The 22,188-nt window shown below is 47.8% G+C and overlaps 1 protein-coding gene across 1 annotated transcript in view; it reads left to right on the top strand.

The window, feature by feature from the left end:
* The window catches only part of GSN (gelsolin), a 128,201-nt gene that overhangs the window by 62,456 nt on the left and 43,557 nt on the right, over positions 1-22,188 (top strand). Inside the window, exons 5-9 of the mRNA XM_082263160.1 lie at positions 817-966; positions 2,701-2,790; positions 3,776-3,908; positions 7,407-7,495; positions 7,903-8,118. Coding sequence (XP_082119286.1) covers positions 817-966; positions 2,701-2,790; positions 3,776-3,908; positions 7,407-7,495; positions 7,903-8,118 — 678 coding nt within the window. The remainder of the gene's footprint in view (positions 1-816; positions 967-2,700; positions 2,791-3,775; positions 3,909-7,406; positions 7,496-7,902; positions 8,119-22,188) is intronic.

The raw sequence follows: 22,188 nt of genomic DNA, 5'->3' as shown, positions 1-22,188 counted from the left end.
TGCTGCCCTTATATGTATTTAGATTTATATGATGGCATTTCAATCTACCTATCCCCTGCAGTGCTACAAAGTTTAACAAAATGTGTGTGGCTTTTTTTTTTTTTTTTTTTTGTGGCTGTTTTTGAGTTCCCTCACAACACGCTCTCTCCATTGCATCATTATTCACGAACCGTGGCAGCTGGTGCTCAAAATTTTTTTTTGGGGGGGGGGGGGGGGCGCAAAAAACACTGTAAAGTGCGTGACTTTGAGGTCACAAAAGTGTGAAAAGGGCCTTCAGTAATTAAGGTATAGCGTGCCCCCTTTCAGGGCGGAGAGGCCAGCGTGCCCCCTTTCAGGGCAGAGAGGCCAGCGTAAGTGTGCCCCCCCGGCGTCTCCTCCTCAGCCAATGGCATGGGGTTTGCCTTCCGGCCAATCGGGAAGCGGGAGGACCCGCTTCCTGATTGGCCAGAAGGAGGATCCGTGTGACAATAGCGAATTTTCATTCGCTATTAAACAATGGGTGGGCTCGGGGCGCACTGCCCTGCGCCCCAGGTCCACCCTTTGCTGAAGCCTATTGGAGCCTCTGGCTCTAATCAGGTGATAAAAAAAAAAAGCCCCATTGAACTCCATGCATCCGGTGCCCTGCATGCAGATTAGGGGGCCGGACGCATGGATGGGGGCGGCGCCCCCAGCACACTGGCCGCCACTGTTCACTAATCTGTAATCGCCTCATGGGTAAGGTAAAAAACCTGTCAGATGTATTCACTACTACAATACTGTGGTGTCCACACAGCAGGATGCAGAGACAAACCATTTTTTTTTTTTTTTTGATTACAGGAGGTCTATCAGTGGTGCGGATCCAAGTCCAACCGATTTGAGAAGCTGAAAGCCACAACTGTTGCCAAAGATATCCGAGATAATGAGAGACATGGGCGTGCCAGAGTCTACGTGGTGGAGGAAGGGATGGAGCGAGAAAAAATGATTGAGGTATTGATCTTGTATGTATGCTTATTACTCAAGAGCTTATCAGATGACTGTGGCTCTCCACTTATTGATTTACACTTATTTTTAAAATAAAAATAAAAGTTATAATCTGTCAATTTCTGCATGAGTGTTTGCACCTTTTTATTAAAAAAAAAAAAAAAAAGCTTTTTACAAAATGTCAAATAGCCTATAGATAAAATGATTCTTGAAATCTCATTGATGTCCTGCTTTTCCAACAAAGATGAGTCAGTGCAGACTCTTATCTTAAATGCAGTCAGGTGAGTTGTGCTAGTTAGACAAGAACAGAGGCCTGTGTTTGGCTCCACATCTGTGCTGGCAGCAGCTCTATAATCTCTCTTCCACTGACTGAGCTGCTGTTCTAAAATGTTATCAATTTGATTCTCTAGTCTAGTACATGGCTTGAGTGGGAAGAGGTGGATGTAAGCAATACAAACATTAAATGAATCCTCAAACTTAAAATGTCCAGTATTCTTATAGTATATTAACCATAGAACCCTGCTTTATGCATCCCTCCAAAACAAATTACACTTTAATGAGACTTTGCTTCCTTGACTACTACCATGCCCTCTGTACAATGGCTTTTTTTGGGTTTACAGTAATGGCAAGATTACTACATCTATGCTTAATTAACCTTTGTAAGAATGATGTATGCACATACATATTTTAAGGCCACTCCAGTCTGGTCACGTGCTCTCCCCTATGTCAGCCAGCGGCCGCTGCTAGAGAGAGAACACTCAGACAATGGCTGGTTGTGCCTAGAGCAGCGATGCCATAGGCATCCATTTATGACTGTCCCTCTCTCCTGCAACTGTGCTGGCTGACAAAGGGGTGTGGGATCATGTGACCAAGGGACCTTTAAAATAGGTGAGTGTATATAAATTTTTCTTGCATGATTGGTCAGAAAAGGTTAGGAGGGGGCATTTATAAGGAGAGTTGGGGATAAGCTGGAAATCCGGTTAAGGATTACACCCAGTTTACAGAGAGTACTGTGTAGTGCCATACATACATAAGAACAGATGCCTTGAATTTCACCCAGCATATGGAACAAGAGAAGTAGCGCTGTCCAGTGTTACAGAAGAATAAGAACCTAGGTTGAGAATTACACCCGGTGTAGTGGACAATAAGATACCTCTGGATATTCAGAAAATGAGTCCCCTGCTGCGCACTGGGGAGATGATCTATTGATTTGCAATATGTTGAAGCTGATGCTTAAATGGCATTGAGAAGCCTACAGTTAAGTGTCTTTATAATGGCTGGAGCCTTTAAACTCTAATTTCTGTAGACTTTGATATGTAGTGAGCCTTTAGACATTGTGGGGTGGATTCACTAAATTTGGAGAGTGCAAAATCTGGTGCAGCTGTGCATTGTAACCAATCGGCTTTTAACTTCAGATTGTTCACGTAAGCTTTGACAGAAATAAACTGGAAGCTGATTGGTTTCTATGCAGATCTGCACCAGATTTTGCAGTTTTAGTAAATCAGCCCTGTGGGTCTGTAGTCCATAGATGGCCCTAGTTACAAAACAGAGGACACGTAATCCACATCTGATCACATTTCAATGATTTGTATTTCTGCAATATTCAGGGATACAGTGATTTGAGTGAAGCTGTATTGTTCCTCCAATTGTGTTATCCCAGGAATGTGTCATGTTTGCCAGCAGCTGGTATTGGGGAATCCTTTCAAAGCAATTGGTAAGTCTTTCTCTTCACTCTTCCAGGTTCTAGGAGAAAAGCCAGACTTGCCAGAGGGGCCGGCTGATGATGTGAAGGCTGATGCCACCAATAGGAAACTTGCTAAACTTTATAAGGTAATTGTCAAACAGTAGAACAGAAATTATGGAACTGACAATCGGTTACATGGGTTGAAAAAAAGACACGTCCATCAAGGTTAACCAATCAAAACGCTATCACTGTAGATACAGAGAATAGCAAGCTCAAAAGTTGTTTTTTTTTTTTTTTTTTTCTTTACAGCTATAGTTTTTCAATGTTGGGGTGCGAGCCCAGACTTCTGTCTTATACCTGGTACACACAAGTATCACATCGGCGTTCAGGTCAAGCAATGTATTCTCTGGCTGAGTCAGAGAGGCGGGCTGATGTCACAACATGAGGTCTTGACTCTCACCCAAAACAGTGCGGTATGCTTTATGTAGCTACATACAGTTTATACCGTGCATCCCGCGGTCTCGTATTGGTGAGGGACATAGTTAATTTGGGCTAGCTTGGCCCCAATGAACGATATGAAGTAAAAATGGAGTTCTTCAAGCCATGACCTTAAAAATTTATGCTCACTAAATCTGTATTTGATTCGGACCATTTATGTTAAAGCTTGATTCCATCACAGGCAGAAAACTGACCATTTTGTAAATGTTACTATACCTAGTGTGGTCAGTTTGAAGTAGATAAGCAGAGGGACTGGCAGGATCACCAGGTATTTCACACGAAGGAAGCAGTGCAAAGAGAACCCATACTTTTTAACACAAGCACATGGTAACAAAGACCCATATCAAAAATATTAAATATTGGAGTAACAGACTTTTTTTTTTTTTTTTTTCCCCCACTTTCATTTTTTGTGGACTGTTGCCCAGTACTGAAGTGTGTGTACATGTATTAATTATATCTCTATCCACTATGTAGTGCAAGGACCTGTCTTTTTGAATGGATTGTTTAGGTGTCCTTGTATAAATCATTTTGGAAAATCTAAAGGGAGTATATGGAGATTGTACAACTCAATTTTATAGTGTAATAATGTTACAGAAAAGCGTTCAATTTGGTGAATTTATTTTTTGCTAACAGGTTTCCAACGGCGGTGGTCCCATGTCAGTGTCTCTGGTCGCAGATGAGAACCCGTTTACACAGGCGGCTCTGAATTCTGATGATTGCTTCATCCTTGATCATGGATGTGATGGAAAGATTTTTGTATGGAAAGGTCTGTGCTTGTAGGGATGGGGAAAGCGCATTTTACTAAACAAAAAAAAATTTTTTTTTTTATCCATAAAATCGTAAAATGAAGAAAATTGAGGACAGCCAGAGGATGGTGCCGCAAATCTTTGTAATAATGGAATTTGAAGGCCTTGAGATCTGATTACTTTTGTCATTGTTACACTTATTCCCCTTTTTTAGATGTGTATTTTAAGTACCTACACCCTTTGTGTTGTAAAATTGTCCTGGAAATCATTTTTTTCCTTCACATTTTAAAGGTTTGCTGTTTTTTATATTTTATGCTATTTTACATTTTAAATGTTTGCTGTTTTTATATTTTATGAAAAGGTTTGTAGTGCTCCCTCCAGAGCTTCATAGTAATTGTATTTTTCCAATTCTTTTGAGCAGACTGGCAGGTTTGCATTGCTAGATAGGAAAAGTCACTGCCACACTACAGAAGAGTAATACACCCTGCTAAACTGGCGGTGGTTTCTCTATGGCTGAATCCAGGACACACACACCCTTCGGCCTGTGATATGATGGGTTTAAATGAAGTGATCCTGTCAGTATGGGAACATGCATTGAGCGTAGATTCAGAGTTAATTCATAAGGATTACCTTGACGTAATTGAGATTTTTACATTGGTCGATTTTATATTTTTAATATAACCTGGGACAAGTTTTTAGTCACACTTCCACTAGCCTTCTCCACTAGCCTTCTCGATTCCTACTGAGAATTCAATTTACATGATGGGCCTATATGTTTTCAGAACTTTGTCATCTTCAGTAATCTGTGGATGTGGAACCCTGTCATCTTCAGTAATCTGTGGATGTGGAACCCTAACCCCTAAGTAGGGCAAGACAGTCTACTCTACACAAAAGAAAATCACTCCCAAGTCTCCTTTTTAAGCAACAGCTAGTAAGGGGACTTTTTGAACAGTATAGAGATAACATTCTATACGTTAACTTAAATGCAAAAAATATGAAGTGTGCAGAAAATTAAAATGCAGCCAAATGGAGAGGCTAAAGAAACCACCACTTGTACAAAGCAGTTGACCATATGAGTGCAACTGCACCCTGCTCTAAAAGTATAAATGGCAGATAGTACTTGGGTAGACCTAAACACATACAGTGCCTTGAAAAAGTATTCATACCCCTTTAAATTTTCCAGTTTGTCATGTTACTACCAAAAAGGTACATGTATTTTATTGGGATTTTGTGATAGACCAACACAGCTGCACATAATTAACTGGAAGGAAAATGATAGATGGTTTTCAACATTTTTTTACAAATGTCTAAAGGAAAAAAAAATTGTGGCGTGCATTTGTATTCAGCCCCCCCCCCCCCCCCCCCGAGTCAATACTTTGTAGAACCACCTTACGCTGCAATTACAGCTGCAAGTCTTTTTGGGTATGTCTCTACCAGCTTTGCTCATCTAGAGTGAAACTTTTGCCCATTTTTCTTTGCAAAATAGCTCAAGCTCTGTCAGATTGGATGTAGAGCATGTGTGAACAGCAATTTTCAAGTCTTGCCGCAGATTCGCATTTGGACTTGGGTCTGGACTTTGACTGGGCCATTCTAACACATTAATATGCTTTGATCCTAACTAATCCATTGTAGCTCTGGCTGGATGTTTAGGGTGAACCTTTGCCCCAGTCAAGTCTTTTACAGACACTAACATTTTTTTAATCCAAGATTGTATGATAAAAGTATGTGTGCCTATTGTACAGTTCCCATAGCGCGATACAAATAAATTTTTAATTTGATTCATAAAAACGTATAATCTATAGACTTTAGGTGAAATAAATAAGTGTAAAAAATCCGAAAGAGTTCATACAAGTGATATAAAGTGCATATACATATAAAAATACAGATATATATCTCTAATTAATAGAAAATTCTTTGTATAGTTCGAAACAATCAAAGTGCTTGAACATATAAAGTGCTCCATGAATCCAAAAATTGGGAAAATGGGCCATCCACCAAATATTCCTAGTGGGTAGATGCCCTGTATTTGGCTGCATCTATCTTCCCATCATTTCTGACCAGCTCCCTGTCCTTGCTGAAGAAAAGCTGCCACCACAATGTTTCACGGTGGGAATGGTGTGTTTAGGGTGATGTGCAGTGTTAGTTTCTGGCCACACATAGCATTTTGCTTTTAGGCCAAAAAGTTCAGTTTTGGTCTCATCTGACCAGAGCACTTTCTTCCACATGTTTTCTGTATCCCCCCACATGGCTTCTTGCAAACTGCAAATGGGATTTCTATGGCTTTCTTCTTGCCACTCTTCCATAAAGCCAGATTTGTGGAGTGCAGGACTAATAGTTGTCCTGTTGGATTCTGCCATCTGAACTGTATTAATACTGAGATTAAATTACACACAGATGGACTCTATTTACTGATTAGGTGACTTCTGAAGGCAATTGGTTCCACTCAAATTTAGTTGGGGGTATCGGAGTAAAGGGGGCTGAATACAAATGCACGCCATACTTTTCAGATATTGATTTGTAAAAAATTGTATCCTTTTCCTTTTCACAATTTTATGTGCCACTTTGTGTTGGGTCTATCACCTAAAATCCCAATAAAATACACGGTAAGTTTTTGGTTGTAACATGACAAAATGGACAATTTCAAGGGGTATGAATACTTTTAAGGTACTGTAGGTGTATTGTAGTATTACCACTTCTGCAGAAATGGTAGAAACCTAGTGATGGCAGAAAGTCTGCACCATGTGTTTTTGTGTAGTTTGCAAGTTCATTTTTAGTTTCTTGAGTATAAAGTGGTAGTATACAAGTCATTGTTGGGTGTTGCTGCATTTGATGTAAAAAAATTGGAGATTTCCTCAGTGGGGACTGCATTTCCCCATTGGGGGATTGTAGTTCTGCACTTTATTGGTCAGGCCAGTAAAGTGCTTAGAACATGGGTTCTTTTGTAGGTAATGTGGTATAGTTCTTTGACATTCGACCTGTGTACTAGGCTTAAAAATACCTACTAAATCAGACGACATTAGCCAGTTCAATAAAAACTGCCCATGCGTATGGCAGCCGGTGCGGTCGAAAGAGCATGCTGGAAAACCAGCATCTGACCAGCTCCCGATCAGCACTCTGTCAATGGCTGAAAGCACTGACCAGAGTGTTCTGGCGGGGAGCCGTCCCCTTGTCAGAACACAATAGACTAGCAGGGGAGATCGCTGCACCAACATTGGATTGTTAGTACAGTGGACCCTCCTGAGCTGCCAGGTTTTTTCACTCAGCCTTGCTTGGTTGAACAAAAAAAACTAGTGGTGTGTACTGGGATTTTTAGACTGCATCTACTAGATTTAACTTGGTTAGAGCTATGACTCTGCATGACAGATTGGATTGTTTAGTGAATCAATGTCCTCTAAACTCTGGATTTCCTTTAGTAAATGGCACATATTTGATTTTGTACAATATAATCTTCAGCCATCTAGAGTGCTTCATCTCATCCTGCATGTTGTCTAATACTTGTCTGTCCACGTTGCTCTCAGGTAAGAATGCCAACTTGGAGGAGAGGAAGATGGCCTTGAAGACTGCCACAGAATTTATCTCCAAAATGGGATATCCCAAACAGACACAGGTAAGGGGGCACAACTGTCTCCAGCTCAGAGAACGTAAAGTGGGTAAAATCGGGCATCTGATACTAGATCCAGAATTTCTGCATGTATTCAGGTAACATGCAGACTTCGGGACACAACTAATATGTTTGTCTCTAAAGTGACAGTAGGATGTCATGAGCAGGGCCCTCCTAACCTCTTGCATTGTTTTGTAAGTGTACCATCTTCCTATATGTTCTAAAGTGCTTCTCAAATTGTGTATAATACTAGGTTTGTTCTGATCCTTGTCCCGGCACTCAAGTATATCCACAAGATGGTGCTGCAGGTTACAGTTTACTGTAGAATTGTTGTTCAGATTAACGCACTGACCACCTTGGAAGGATGTGATGTGCTGTGCCTATCGTTTCATTAGCTCTTGCTGTCTCTGCAGGTACAAGTTCTTCCAGAGTCTGGAGAAACTCCACTCTTCAAACAATTTTTCAAGAATTGGCGAGACAAGGACACCACGGAAGGGATGGGCATTGCCTACATCCCCAACCAAATTGCCAAGATCGAGAAAGTTCCCTTTGATGTTGGCTCTCTGCATGAGTCCTCTGCCATGGCGGCACAGCATGGCATGGTGGATGATGGCTCTGGAGAGAAGCAGGTGAGGCAGGACACATATTTCAGTGAATGTCTAAAAACTGTCAGCAAAGACTCTAAAATGTCCTACCTGCCATTCTTACGGCCCTGTCTTATCTGTGTTAGCTTTGTACATTAGGTTCATTGACCAAGTACACAACAGTTTCGATTATTTTATCAAAATGACCAAACGGATGCACTACAGTAAAACTTCCCACCAACATTTTCTGTTAGCACTGGGAAAGTATTTAAAAACGCTGGCGCAAGGTTGTCTTCATCTGTGTAGTATTTGTGACTAACAGGTCACTGTGTGGTCAGCATTTGTCTTAATGACAAAGACTGGGAAATCCAGCGCAAAAAGATCATAGTGCAGCAATTATGACTATTTTTTAATTAAACCTCTCAAACATGGTGAAGGGGACTGTTGAAAGGGGAATTTCCCCAGGAATGTAGGTGTGCCAGCATCTCTGCACCACCGGCGTGTGTAGACAGTGGCAGCTTTTCCTCCTTGGGAACAGAGTTGGCGGAGCTACCCCAGGGCTGCATCATGTGTTCCATCCTGCCTGACTGTGTGCTTCCCCAGCACACCTGAGCCTCAGATTTTGTGGTCACATCAGCTACCAGTCTACCACACTACATGCTCTCTCCTTCACCAGGTTTGTGTGTGCATTTACATATGTAAAAGAAATAAAATAAATAGCCCCTTGTACTTGCTGCACAGTGCTCTTTGCACTGGATTTCTGTTTTGTCCACATGATCTTGGAGCTTCCCCCTCTGGTCATGGGGCAGTATTGGATCTTTGCATCTTAACAAGAGATGCCAGTTTCATGGATTTAGCCATGACCTTATTAGCAGGTCTTCCATACAGTGCATTTTTGTCAGTTTATTTTATGTGCATTAGGAAAAGCCTTATTGACTATAGGAATAGCAGTATCTAACGGAAACTAGAATGGAGCTTCTTTTTATTTTCTTCTTTTTCTTTTTTTTCTTTTTCTTATGCCTAAAAACTCTCAAAGCATAAGGTGATACATAGATTGTAACTATTATTTAGTAACAATTTTTATGTTCACATAAGCTACATGGTTTGCCCATACCAAGACTACAGTCAGGATTGCAGATGTACGGACAACATAGATTGATGTGTAAAATTGTCCTACAGCTATTTTTTTTCATTATAACTTCTTCTTGAGTTCTCTTGTGTTTGAATTTTTTTTTTTTTAATTCTGTTACACGGCCATTGCAGCTTGTGAAGTATTTTCCATATTTTGTATCTCTTGCTGACATGAGTTCAACTAGGATATACAGTAAATCTTGACATTGCATGGGCAGTGTGGGTGCTGTGTCTGTCGCAGACAGTTTTGAATGAGGAGACTGCAGTAGGGACGCATAAAGTGACGCTATATTCCTGAAAGCTGCTTTTTCCAGAAAAAAGGTTAATTTTAAAAAGTATTGTCCCCCCACCCTCTTCACTTTGTCCCAATACTATGTTCAGCTGATGGAAACAAACAAAAATGCCCTGTACGTTAAAGTATGAGGGAGATAATCGCCATCCCTGTGTACATTTTTTTTTCTTCTCTCCCCTGTGGGTTAAAAGGCAGTAGGAGAAAAAAAGGGCAAGTATAAAAAAGGGCAAGTATAATCAGGTGGTGAGGCTGGCAATAGTGTACCTGTTGCTATGCCTTGTATAACTAAAGCACAGAGTTACATTAAGGCTAGGATCACACTTAAGCAAATTGGATGCCTGTTTCCCCACATCCAATTTGCATGGCAGGAGATTGTGACTGGCTCTCAATGGAGCCGGTTCACACATATCTGGGACGGCTGCTGAGAGGATTGCACAGGGGTCCTATGCATATTTGGTGCCGTTTCAGGTCCGAATTCAGGCAAAAATTTGGGCCTGAAATGGAGAACAGGGATGTACTGGATCACTGCTGTCAGCCGCATCTGTTGAAGTGTGAACCCAGCCTAAATAAAATTACAGGACGAGGAATCTGTATTTGGATTTAATCTTTATGTAGTGCAGTCCCATGTTTAGCCAGCAGATGGCAACAAAGTAGTAATGCAGAAACCAGACTAACGAAATGTAGAGTTTTCACGTCAACAGATGTGACAGTTTTTGGAATCCCTACCCAGTGGGTTTCAAGTCTGATGTGAATTCTCTTGTTGTGTGTTTTTTTTTTTTTTTTTTTTTTTCTATTCTTTCTCTCTTCTCTTCTCCTTCTTAGCCACGATGTCCTCCTAATCGACCCATCTGGACCATATGTTTGTAAATATTATTCAGGCAACCTCTAGCCTCATACGTCATCCTATATATTTGGATATCTACATTGACCAGGTTTTTTTTTTTTTTTTTTTTTGTTTAGTATTCGAGAAGGTCACCCCTTGCTGACCATATTGCATCATTGCAGCATGTGGAGTTGGACATAATGAAAATGCTATGAACGGGGTCCACCCCACTCAGCCTTTAAATTCTCCATCCTCCTATAGATGATGCACTTATAAATACCAAAATATGGCCCATCTACGGCCCTCCAATCTGAGAAATTTACCCAAGTTGGAAATGTGCCACAGAGGAGTATTTAGTGAAAGGCATTACAGGTAGATCTGAAATGTTTATAGGATATGGTAAAAATCCTTATAGATAATTTGTAGTCTTGTCATACTCTCAAAAGTGGCAACCTCTCCTTCAAAAAAAAAAAAAAAATGTAAAGAGTTTAATAGGAGGTAGCTTCTACCACTGTTGCCTCATTCAAAGGTGGAAACATTTGCCAGTGCACATCAATTGTAAAGCAGTAATATGTATGAAGATCAGGTAGCGCTAATGCACCTCTACAAACTGGAGGTTGTAAAATCTCCAAAGACACTAGGTACCCTACCAGACCATAAAGAAGGGTATTTCTCTTACGTCCTCCGACAGTCGCCGCCATCTTCATATTCGTCACAATGGGGTATTAGACTTTGCTCCGTAGGAGTAGCTAGGCAACAGAATATGTCAATATTAAAGCTTTTAACATATCCCCACCCCAGGGGGTGGTCCCCTCAGTCTATACCCTCCTGTTTCCTGCTTCAGTTTCAATGTCTAGCTTGTCAGGAGTAGCTGGATGTCTCTATGCTGGGGCATTTTGTCTCAGCCTTCTCTCTTTTTTGATTTTATTTGAGTTTTTTCTCTTTCTTTATTTAGCTGTTATTTTTACCAGCAATAGTTAGATCTTCGGATGAAGAGGATAATGCGGGCTGCGTCTCGGGCTGACTCCCCTGGTCGCAGGTTGTGGGTCAGTGGCTTCTCAGCCCGCCATCGAGCGTTCAGTCAGGTACCGCTCCTGAGTTTTCTGAACGACCCATCCCTGTTCCGTGCAGGGATGCTAGGGTGAGGTGGCTACCTCACTGGACGCTGTGCGGTTTCTCAACCCACCTTCTGCTGCGTCCTGGATGCCACTCTCCCTGTCTCATGTACAGCGGCTTGTTCGCCTGTGCGGGTCCCCCACGCCATGTAAGAGGTAAGTGTATTCATGTGGGGACCTGTCTGTCTGGGGGGTGTCAGTCTGGGACTGTTACCTTGCCCTGTGTTCACACTATTGATGTTTCCCTATCTCTCACACTGCATGCTGTGGGCTGCAAGGAGGGGGGCTGTGCTGCACTTCTGTGTCAGTCTGAGTGTGTGAACGGCTGTGTGCTGTGGAACTTGATGCTATCATGTTTGGGGCACATTACAGCGCCGCTGCGGCGGTCCACCAGGTTCTTTATAACTATGTGGTGTATTTTTATTCCACCTTCATGAGGTGGGGGAGCGGCGGTTTCGGCGCCAAACGGCGCCATTTTGGCTGTACTCACTCCGGCCGCATGGTACACATGCATGGCGGCCATTTTCTTGTAGCCTCCCATAGGCTTTAATGGAGCGCCCTGAATATCAGCAATTCCTTTTCTACAGGAGCACCGATCTGGCCAGCAGCAGCAGCGGTCTCTCCAGGTTTTTTCCCTCTATTCTCTGTATCCTTGCCTGAGTATAACTTCTCCCTGTGGGGGTCCCTGGTGTGGGTGTGCTTGTGTGGTGGTGGGCTACGTTCGCAGCGCCTTATTTAAAGGGGCGGTCACCCATTTTATTTTACTCATTTTGGGGCATGGATTCTCAGGAAAGCAAATTTCCTGTCACATTGGTGGGAAGCCAGGGGACTGCGGTTTTCCCCCTCGGGGGGGGGGGGGGGGGATTTGGCTGCGATTGTGGCTAGCCTTGCGACTCGGGTGCAATTGCTGATGGCTGCTCAATCCTCAAAGGCCCAGAGTTTTCAATTTCCTCTGATTCAGAGGGTGTTGGTGATGGGGCTGCTGTTGCTGGGGTCTCCTTGTCAGGGTCCCGTGCCTCCCTGGACCTTGTAGGGTCAGAAATGGAGGCTGAGGTTGAGGGGGTTGATATTTCTCCCCCTGGCTCGTCTGAAGAGCTTGCACTCATGGATGAATTGGTTGCTTCTATCAAGCAAACACTGCGTTTACAGGATGAACCTTGTCCTCCTGCTGCCTTGGCGGCTTATGGGACGCAGAAAAGACGCAAAACATCGCAGGTATTTCCCTGCACTGATGATTTTCAATGCGCTGTAAAGGAACATTGGCGTAATATACGCAAGCCTTTTGCTATACCAAGTAGGTTTAAGCTGCGCTATCCTTTTACGCCCGCTACTGATGGGCGTTGGTGTGTCCCACCTCCGGTGGATCACGCGATAGCGGTTCTGAATAAGCCCACTGCGATTCCTGCTGAGGATATCCCGGTGTTCCGGGATGCCACGGACAAACGGACGGAGTCCCTTGCCCGTCATGCCTTTTCTATTATGGGTTTTATGCTGCAAGCTTTATTTGCTTCACTTATGGCGGCCCAGGCTGTCGCGAGCTGGACGCAGGTGCTTAATCGCGTCCTGGTGGCTGATTCTGCCATCCAGGCGACTTTGGATATGGTGGATCAAATCCACTAGGGTGTCATGTATTTGTGTGATGCGGACCTGGATATGGTTCCGTTGGCTGCACGTGTACATGGTGTGGCGGTATTGTCTCGCCGTTTTGGTTTGGTTGAAGTGTTGGTCGGTGGACCAATCTTCGCGTAAGACCTTGGCTAATCTGCCCTATGATGGTTCTCGCCTTTTTTGGTGAGTCCCTATATACGTTAATTAGGGGGATCACGGGTGGTAAGAGCACGCTCTTACCCTAATCCCACAAGGCTAAGACGGCTCCTGGTAAGAAGCCGTGGACTGGTAGCAAAAGTCCGGCCAGTCCGGTTCAGCGGCCCACAACAGTGCGGCCTGAAGGGGCGCCCTCACCCGACTCTGGGGTGGGGGGACGCTTGCTCGGTTTCCTTCAGCCATGGCTGTCCCGGGTTCGGGACAGGTGGGTTCAGGAAATCGTTCGATCTGGCTATGAGATCGAGTTTCTCTATAGGCCGGAGCGCAGATTTTTCTCTTACGTCCTCCGACAGTCGCCGCCTCTTCATATTCGTCACATATGGGGTATTAGACTTTGCTCCGAAGGAGTAGCTAGGCAACAGAATATGTTAACAATAAAGCTTTAACATATCCCACCCTCAAGGGGTGGTCCCCTCAGTCAATACCCTCCTACTTCCTGCAACCATATCTCAGTTTTAATGTCTAGCTTGTCGGGAGTGGCTGGCTCTCTCTGTGCTGGGACTTTTTGTCCCAGACTCTTTCTTCTTTTTAATATTTTATTTGAGTTTTTTCTCTACCTTTACTTAGCTGTTGTTTTTGTCAGCATTAGTTAGTTCTTCGGACGAAGAGGATCATGCGGACTGGGTCTCGGGCTGATCCCCCTGATCGCAGGTCGTGGGTCAGTGGCTTCCCAGTCTGCCATCGAGCGTTCAGCCAGGTAACGCTCCTGGCACGGTGAACGACCCATCCCTGTTCGGTGCAGGGATGTTTGGTGAGGTGGCTACCTCACCGGACGCTGTGCGGTTTCTTAACCGCCATTGTGTGCGTCTTGAATTGCGACTCTCCCTGCCTCATGTGCAGCGGCTTGTTCGCCTGTGCGGGTTCCCCACGCCATATGAGGTAAGTGTGTCTATGTGGGGACCTGTCTGTCTGGGGGGGGTCTCAGTCTGGGACTGTGTAACCTGCCTTTAAATCACACTGCTTGTCTCCCTATCTCTCGGCTGCATGCTGTGGGCTGCAAGGGGGGGGGGGAGCTGTATGACACTGTGTGTGTCAGGCTGGGCAGTGTGGGAAGCTGTGTGCTGTGGGGCATGTTTTTAATGGCATGTTGGGGCATATACAGCGATCGCTGCGGCGATCTAACATGTATCCATATAATGGGATGAATTTGTGTGTGTTTTTATGCACTGTGGAGCGGCGGTTTCGGCGCCAAACGACGCCATTTTACCGGCGCCCGCTCCGGCCGCATGGTTTACATGCACGGCGGCCATTTTCTTGTAGCCTCCATAGGCTTACATAGAGCGCCCTGGCAGCATCACTTCCTTTTTCCTGGAACACCGGTCGAGGCAGCAGCAGCAGCGGGGTCTCCTCAGGTTTTATCCTTCTATTCCTGTTGTCCATTGCCTGTATTCAGTCTGTATATTCCCTGTGGGGGTCTCATTGTGCCTGAGTGTGTGCGGTGGGCTGCGCTTACCGCGCTTGCTGAAAGGGGGCAGTTAACCCTTGGTTGTCTGGCGTACAGGGGCAATGGATTCTCAGGAGGGCAAGTTTCCCACAGTATTGGTGGAAAGCCAGGGGACCGCTGTTCCCCCCCAGGGGGGGATTTAGCCACTATTGTGGCTGGCCTTGCTGCCCAGGTGCAAATGCTGGTGGCTGCTCAATCTACTAAACGGCCCAGAGTTACTCTGTCCTCCGATTCTGAGGGTGAAGGTGATGGGGCTGTTCTGGCAGGGACCCCCCTATCGGGGTCCCGCTCCTCTCTTGATCTAGTGGGGTCTGAGGTAGAGGCTGAGGTTGAGGGGGTTGATAATTCTCCCCCTGGCTCGCCTGAAGAGCTTGCAATCATGGATGAGTTGATTGCTTCCATTAAGCAGACGCTACGTTTGCAGGACGAAGTGTGTCCCCCCGCTGCCTTGGCGGCTTATGGGACGCAGAGAAAACGCAGGACGCCGCAGGTTTTTCCCTGCAATGCTGATTTTCAGCGCGCTGTAAAGGATCAATGGCGCGATCTGCGCAAACCTTTTGCGGTACCAAGTAAATTCAAGCTGCGTTATCCTTTCTCCCCTGCCACTGATGAACGGTGGTGTGTGCCTCCACCAGTGGATCATGCAATTGCGGTTTTGAACAAAGCCACTGCGATTCCTGCAGAGGGATCCCCTGTTTTCCGTGATGCCACGGATAGGAGACTGGAGTCTCTTGCCCGTCATACTTATTCTGTTACGGGTTCTATGCTTAAGGCTCTATTTGCTTCTCTCATGGCGGCCCAGGCGATCGCAAGTTGGACGCAGATGCTTAGGCGCGTCCTAGTGGCCGATTCGGCCTCGGCGGCGACCCTGGACATGGTGGATCAGATCCACCAGGGTGTCATGTATCTGTGTGATGCGGACCTGGACCTGATTCCGTTGGCTGCACGTGTGCACAGCGTGGCGGTGTTGTCTCGCCGCCTGGTTTGGTTGAAATGTTGGTCGGTGGACCAATCTTCACGTAAAACCTTAGCCAATCTGCCTTATGATGGGTCTCGCCTTTTTGGGGAGTCCCTGGATGTGTTGATTAAGGGGATCACCGGGGGTAAGAGCACTCTCTTGCCCCATTTCCCCAAGGCTAAGGGGGCTTCTGGGAAGAAGCATGCAAATTTTCGGCCCCCTCAGGGGTCCTTTCGTGCCTTTCGGCCGCACTACAAGGGCAAACCGTTCAAAGGCCAGGGCTCTCAGAAGAAACCCTGGTCTGGGAAACAGAAGTCCGGCCAATCCGGACCTGCGGCCCATAACAGTTCGGCCTGAAGGGGCGCCCTCACCCAGTTTTGGGGTGGGGGGACGCTTGCTCGGTTTTCTTCAGCCCTGGTTGGCCCGTGTGCGGGACAGATGGGTTCTGGAAATCGTTCGATCTGGTTACAAGATAGAGTTTCTCTCTCGGCCAGAGAGCAGATTTTCCCTCAAATCTACAACTGTCTCCAGAGCGCCTGCGGGATCTGCACCTGGCGGTGTGGGACCTGAGGGCTCAGGGAGTGGTGGTTCCGGTGCCTCATCGGGACAGATTTCGGGGGTTTTATTCCAATCTGTTCACCGTGCCCAGAAAGGAGGGCAAGGTTCGTCCAATTCTGGACTTGAAAGCTCTGAACCGCTCTGTGCGGGTTCGCAAGTTCCGCATGGAATCCCTGCGCTCGGTGGTGGCTGCCCTGGTTCCGGGGGAATTCATGGCCTCCATCGATTTGAAGGATGCGTATCTTCACATCCCCATATTCGAGGGTCATCAGAGATACCTTCGATTTGCCATTGCGGAGGATCACTACCAGTTCGTGGCGTTGCCCTTTGGGCTCGCCTCGGCTCCGCGGGTCTTCACCAAGGTGCTTGCACCGGTTCTGGCATTATTGAGGGCCCAGGGCATTTCTGTCCTGGGGTATCTGGACGACATTCTGATTCGGTCTGCGACCAGTCAGGGTCTGGAGAAGGACCTGTCTGTCACGATGCAAACTCTGCAGGAGTTCGGTTGGACGATAAATGTTCCAAAGTCGACACTGAGTCCGTCGGTTCGTCTTCCCTATCTGGGAATGATACTGGACTCGGTGCAGGCGAAGGTCTTCCTGCCGGAAGACAAACTCAGGAATCTTCAGGAGGAAGTCAGGTCCCTCAGGGACGTTCCGAACTCGTCTCTGCGGACGTGTATGAGATGTCTGGGATTGATGGTCTCGGCTTTCGAGGCGATTCCTTTCGCGCAGTTTCACACGCGGGGTCTCCAGGCGGAGATCTTGTCCAAGTGGGACGGGCGACCTCAATCTCTGGATCTTCAGATCTCGTTGAGTCATCGCACCAGGGAAAACCTTCTGTGGTGGCTCCAGTCCCCGTTGGTGTCCGGGGGCAAGTCGTTTCGTCCGATCTCGTGGACGATAATCACCACGGATGCCAGCCTGTCGGGCTGGGGTGGTGTTCTGGGCGTTCTGTCCGCCCAGGGGACCTGGTCGGAGGGGGAGTCTTCCCTCCCGATCAACATTCTGGAATTGCGTGCGATAAGGCTCTGTCTTCATCGCTGGACGGTCCGGCTGCAGGGCTGCCCGGTTCGGGTGCAGACGGACAATGCCACGGCGGTGGCCTACATCAACCACCAAGGGGGCACCAGGAGTGCCCGAGCGGCTCGAGAAGTGGCCGACATTCTGTCTTGGGCCGAGACTCATGTCCCGGCGATAACGGCGGTTCACATTCCGGGAGTGGAGAACTGGCAGGCGGACTATCTGAGTCGCCAGACCCTGGATCAGGGGGAATGGTCTCTCCACCCGGCTGTCTTCCAGATGTTGTGCGCGAAGTGGGGTCTTCCAGATGTGGACCTGTTCGCGTCTCGCCTCAACTACAAGGTGAAGAGGTTCGTGGCAAGGACGCGCGACCCTCGGGCAGACGCGTCGGACGCGTTAGTGGCCCCGTGGCATCAGTACAGGCTGATGTACGCGTTTCCACTGATTCAGTTGCTGTCCCGGTTCCTTCGCAGGTTACACTCGGAACGCAGCACGGTGATTCTTGTGGCACCGGACTGGCCTCGCCGGTCCTGGTACGCAGACCTCGTGAATCTGGCGGTCGACGCCCCCTGGCGTCTGCCTCTTCGGGACGATCTACTGTCTCAAGGACCGATTTACCATCCTGCTTTACAGTCGCTGGCTTTGACGGCCTGGCTGTTGAGACCGAGGTCCTGAAGGAGAAGGGTCTCTCCAGAGGTTGTTCATACCTTGATCAACGCGAGGAAGTCTTCCTCGGGAAAGGTTTATTACCGTACTTGGAAGGCCTATTTTGCCTGGTGTGAGTCCAGGGGGTTTTCACCCCGCACGTACTCGGTTTCCCGTGTGCTGTCTTTCCTTCAGACGGGTGTCGATCAGCGTTTGGCGCTGGCTATGATAAAGGGTCAGGTGTCTGCGCTGGCCGTTCTGTTTCAACGTCCCGTGGCTTCCAACTCCTTGGTTGGCACTTTTATTCAGGGTGTGCGGCATCTGGTTCCTCCTAGGAGGGATCCTTTGCCCCCTTGGGACTTGAATCTAGTCCTATCTGTGTTACAACGTGCTCCTTTTGAACAGATCAGGGAGATCTCGTTGTCTATGTTGTCCGAAGAGGTCGCCTTTTTGGTGGCGATCACTTCGGCTCGCAGAGTGTCGGAACTGGCGGCTTTGTCCTGCAAGTCTCCGTACCTGGTTGTTCATTTGGATAAGGTGGTCTTGCGACCTAATCCTTCTTTTCTGCCGAAACGAGTTTCGGAATTCCATCTTAACGAGGATATTGTTTTGCCTTCGTTGTGCACGAAGCCTAAACATCCAAAGGAGGTGAGATTGCATGCTCTGGATGTTGTTCGGGCGATTAGGGTTTACCTTAAATCGACTGAGTCTTTTCGAAAGACGGACTCCTTGTTTGTTCTTCCAGAGGGTCCTCGGAAGGGCATGGCGGCTTCCGCCTCTACCATTGCCAAATGGATCAGGCAGACCATTGAACAGGCCTATGCCTTGCAGGGGAAGGTTCCCCCTGTGCCTGTGAAGGCGCACTCTACTAGGTCTCTGAGTACGTCTTGGGCCTGTCGTCATGGGGCTTCTGTAGCCCAGGTGTGTAAGGCGGCGACTTGGTCGACCGTACACACTTTCACAAAATTCTACGAAGTAGATGTTCAGGCATCGGCGGATGCTTCCTTTGGCCGCAAGGTTCTTAGTGCGGCTGTTCCCTAGGGTCCCTTGTTGGGGACTCCTGGCTGTTGGGATAAGTTTTGTATCCCCTGGTTTTTTGTCTTTTCCTGGGTTGTTGCTCCTGTTGAGCACTTATTTTTGCTGTTGCCCAGCTGGTTTCCTTCCTTTGGTAAGGTTCCTTTCTTTGATGTGGAGACTGCGTTGCCTTTCGGCGCGGATGCGTTTCCCACCCCTCATGTTTGCACTGCTTTGGGACGTCCCCATGTGTGACGAATATGAAGAGGCGGCGACTGTCGGAGGACGTAAGAGAAAACGGAATTTTTGTAAAATCTTACCTGTAAAATTCCTTTCTCTGAGTCCTCCGACAGTCGCCGCCCCCGCCCCTCTTTTGGGGTTTGAATGTATACTCTACTGCTATTCCACTAAAACTGAGATATGGTTGCAGGAAGTAGGAGGGTATTGACTGAGGGGACCACCCCTTGAGGGTGGGATATGTTAAAGCTTTATTGTTAACATATTCTGTTGCCTAGCTACTCCTTCGGAGCAAAGTCTAATACCCCATATGTGACGAATATGAAGAGGCGGCGACTGTCGGAGGACTCAGAGAAAGGAATTTTACAGGTAAGATTTTACAAAAATTCAGTTTTTCCCTCAAATCTTCTACTGTCCCCGGAGCGTTTGCGGGATCTGCATCTAGCGGTGCAGGACCTGAGGGCTCAGGGAGTGGTGGTCCCGGTGCCTCATCGGGACAGGTTTCGGGGGTTCTATTTCAATCTGTTCACCGTGCCCGGGAAGGAGGGCAAGGTACGTCCGATTCTGGACTTAAAGGCGCTGAACCGCTTTGTGCGGGTGCGCAAGTTCTGCATGGAATCTCTGCGGTCGGTGGTGGCTGCCCTGGTTCCGGGGGAGTTCATGGCTTCCATCGACTTGAAGGATGCGTATCTTCACATCCCGAATTTCGAGGGTCACCAGAGGTACCTTCGATTCGCCATAGCGGAGGATCACTACCAATTTGTGGCGTTGCCCTTTGGTTTCGCCTCGGCTCCACGGGTGTTCACCAAGGTGCGGGCACCGGTTTTGGCTTTGTTGAGAGCCCAGGGCGTCTCTGTCCTAGGGTATCTGGACGATATTCTGGTTCGGTCTGCGACTAGCCAGGGTCTGGAGAAGGCTCTGTCCGTTACGATGCAGTCTCTGCAGGAGTTTGGTTGGACGATAACTTTTCCAAAGTCAGCACTGTGCCCATCGGTTCGTCTCCCTTACCTGGGAATGGTTCTGGACTCTGTCCAGGCGAAGGTCTTCCTACCGGACGACAAACTCAGGAGTCTTCAGGAAGGAAGTCAGGTCCCTCAGGGACGCTCCGTCCTCGTCCACTCGGACGTGCATGAGATGTCTGGGATTGATGGTCTCTGCTTTCGAGGCGATTCCCTTCGCCCAGTTTCACACGCGGGGTCTCCAAGCGGAGATCCTGTCCAGGTGGGACGGGCGACCGCGATCTCTGGATCCGGATTTCGTTGGGCCATCGCACCAGAAGGGTTCTTCTGTGGTGGCTCCTGTCCCCGCCGGTGTCAGGGGGCAAGTCTTTTCGTCCTCTCTCATGGACAGTGGTCACCACGGATGCCAGCCTGTCGGGCTGGGGTGGTGTTCTGGGCGTTCTGTCCGCCCAGGGAACTTGGTCGGAGGGGGAATCCTCCCTTCCGGTCGGCATTCTGGAATTGCGTGCGATGATTCTCTGCCTTCAACGTTGTTCGGTTCAGGTGCAGACGGACATTGCCAGGGCGGTGGCTTACGTCATTCGCCAAGGGGACACCAAGAGGGCCCGGGTGGCTCGGGAAGTGGCCGACATTCTGTCTTGGGCCGAGACGCATGTCCCGGCGATATCGGCGGTTCACATTCCAGGGGTTGGAGAACTGGCGGGCGGATTATCTGATGCCGCCAGTCCCTGGACCAGGGGGAATGGCCCCTCCGTCCGGGTGTTCTCCAGATGTTGTGCGCGACGTGGGGTCTTCCGGAGGTGGACCTGTTCGCGTCTCGTCTGTACAGCAAGGTGTACAGGTTCGTGGCAAGGCCACGCGATCCTCGGGCAGACGCGTTGGTAGCTCCGTGGCATCGGTACCGACTGATGTATGCGTTTTCACCGTTTCCCTTGCTGCCCAGGTTCCTTCACAGGTTGGTCTCGGAACCAAAACACGGTGATTCTTGTGACACCAGACTGGCCTCGCCGGTCTTGGTACACAGACATCGTGCATTTGGCGGTCGACGCCCCGTGGCGTCTGCCTCTTCGGGAAGATCTCCGGTCTCAAGGGCTGATATTTCATCCTGCCTTGCAGTCGCTGGCTTTGCCGGCCTGGCTGTTGAAACCGAGGCCCTGAGGGATAGGGGTCTCTCCCCTGAGGTCATTCACACTTTGATCGACGCAAGGAATTTTTTCCTCGGGGTAGGTCTTTTACCGTATTTCGGAGGCCTTTTTTGCCTGGTGTGAGTTCAGGGGGTCTTCACCTCGCCCGTGGTCGGTGTCTGGGGTGTTGTCCTTCCTTCGAAAGGGTGTTGACAGCGTTTGGCGCTGGCTATGATCAAGGGTCAGGTGTCTGCGATGGCCGTTCTTTTTTTCAACGTCCTATGGCATCTATCTCCTTGATTGGCACTTTTGTTCTGGGGCATCTGGTCCCTCCTAGGAGGGTGCCTCTGCCTCCTTGGGACTGGAATCTTGTTCTGTCCGTGTTACAACATGGTTCTTTTTTGAACGGATCGGTAGATCTCGTTGTCTGTTGTCCTAGAAGGTCACCTTTTTTGGTGGCGATCAATTCGGCTCGCAGAGTGTCGGAGCTGGCAGCCTGTCCTGCCATTGTCCGTATCTGGTCAATCACTTGGTTAAGGTGGTCTTGCGACCTAACCCTTTTTTTTTTCCGAAGAAGAGGGTTTCGGAATTTCACCTCAATGAGGACATTGTCTTGCCTTCACCTTGCGCGAAGTCTAAACATTCGGAGGAGGTGGTGTTGCACTCCTTGGATGCTGTTCATGGCGATTAGGGTTTACCTAAAATCGTCTGAATCTTTTCACAAGTCGGATTCTTTGTTTGTCCTTCCGGGGGTCCTCGGAAGGGCGTGGCGACGTCGGCTTCTGCCGTCGCCAATTGGTTCAGACAGGCCGTTGAACAGGCCTATGCTTTGCGGGGAAAAGTTTCCCTTATGCCTGTGAGGGCGCACTCTGCCAGATCTGAGTACGTCTTGGGCCTGTCGTCATGGGGCTTCTGTGGCCCAGGTGTGTAGGGCGGCGACTTGGTCGACCGTGCACACCTTCACTCTGT

This window comes from Pelophylax lessonae (assembly GCF_965119305.1).
Source record: "Pelophylax lessonae genome assembly, chromosome: 7".
NCBI lineage: Eukaryota > Metazoa > Chordata > Amphibia > Anura > Ranidae > Pelophylax > Pelophylax lessonae.
This window is presented reverse-complemented; position numbering and strand designations above follow the sequence as displayed.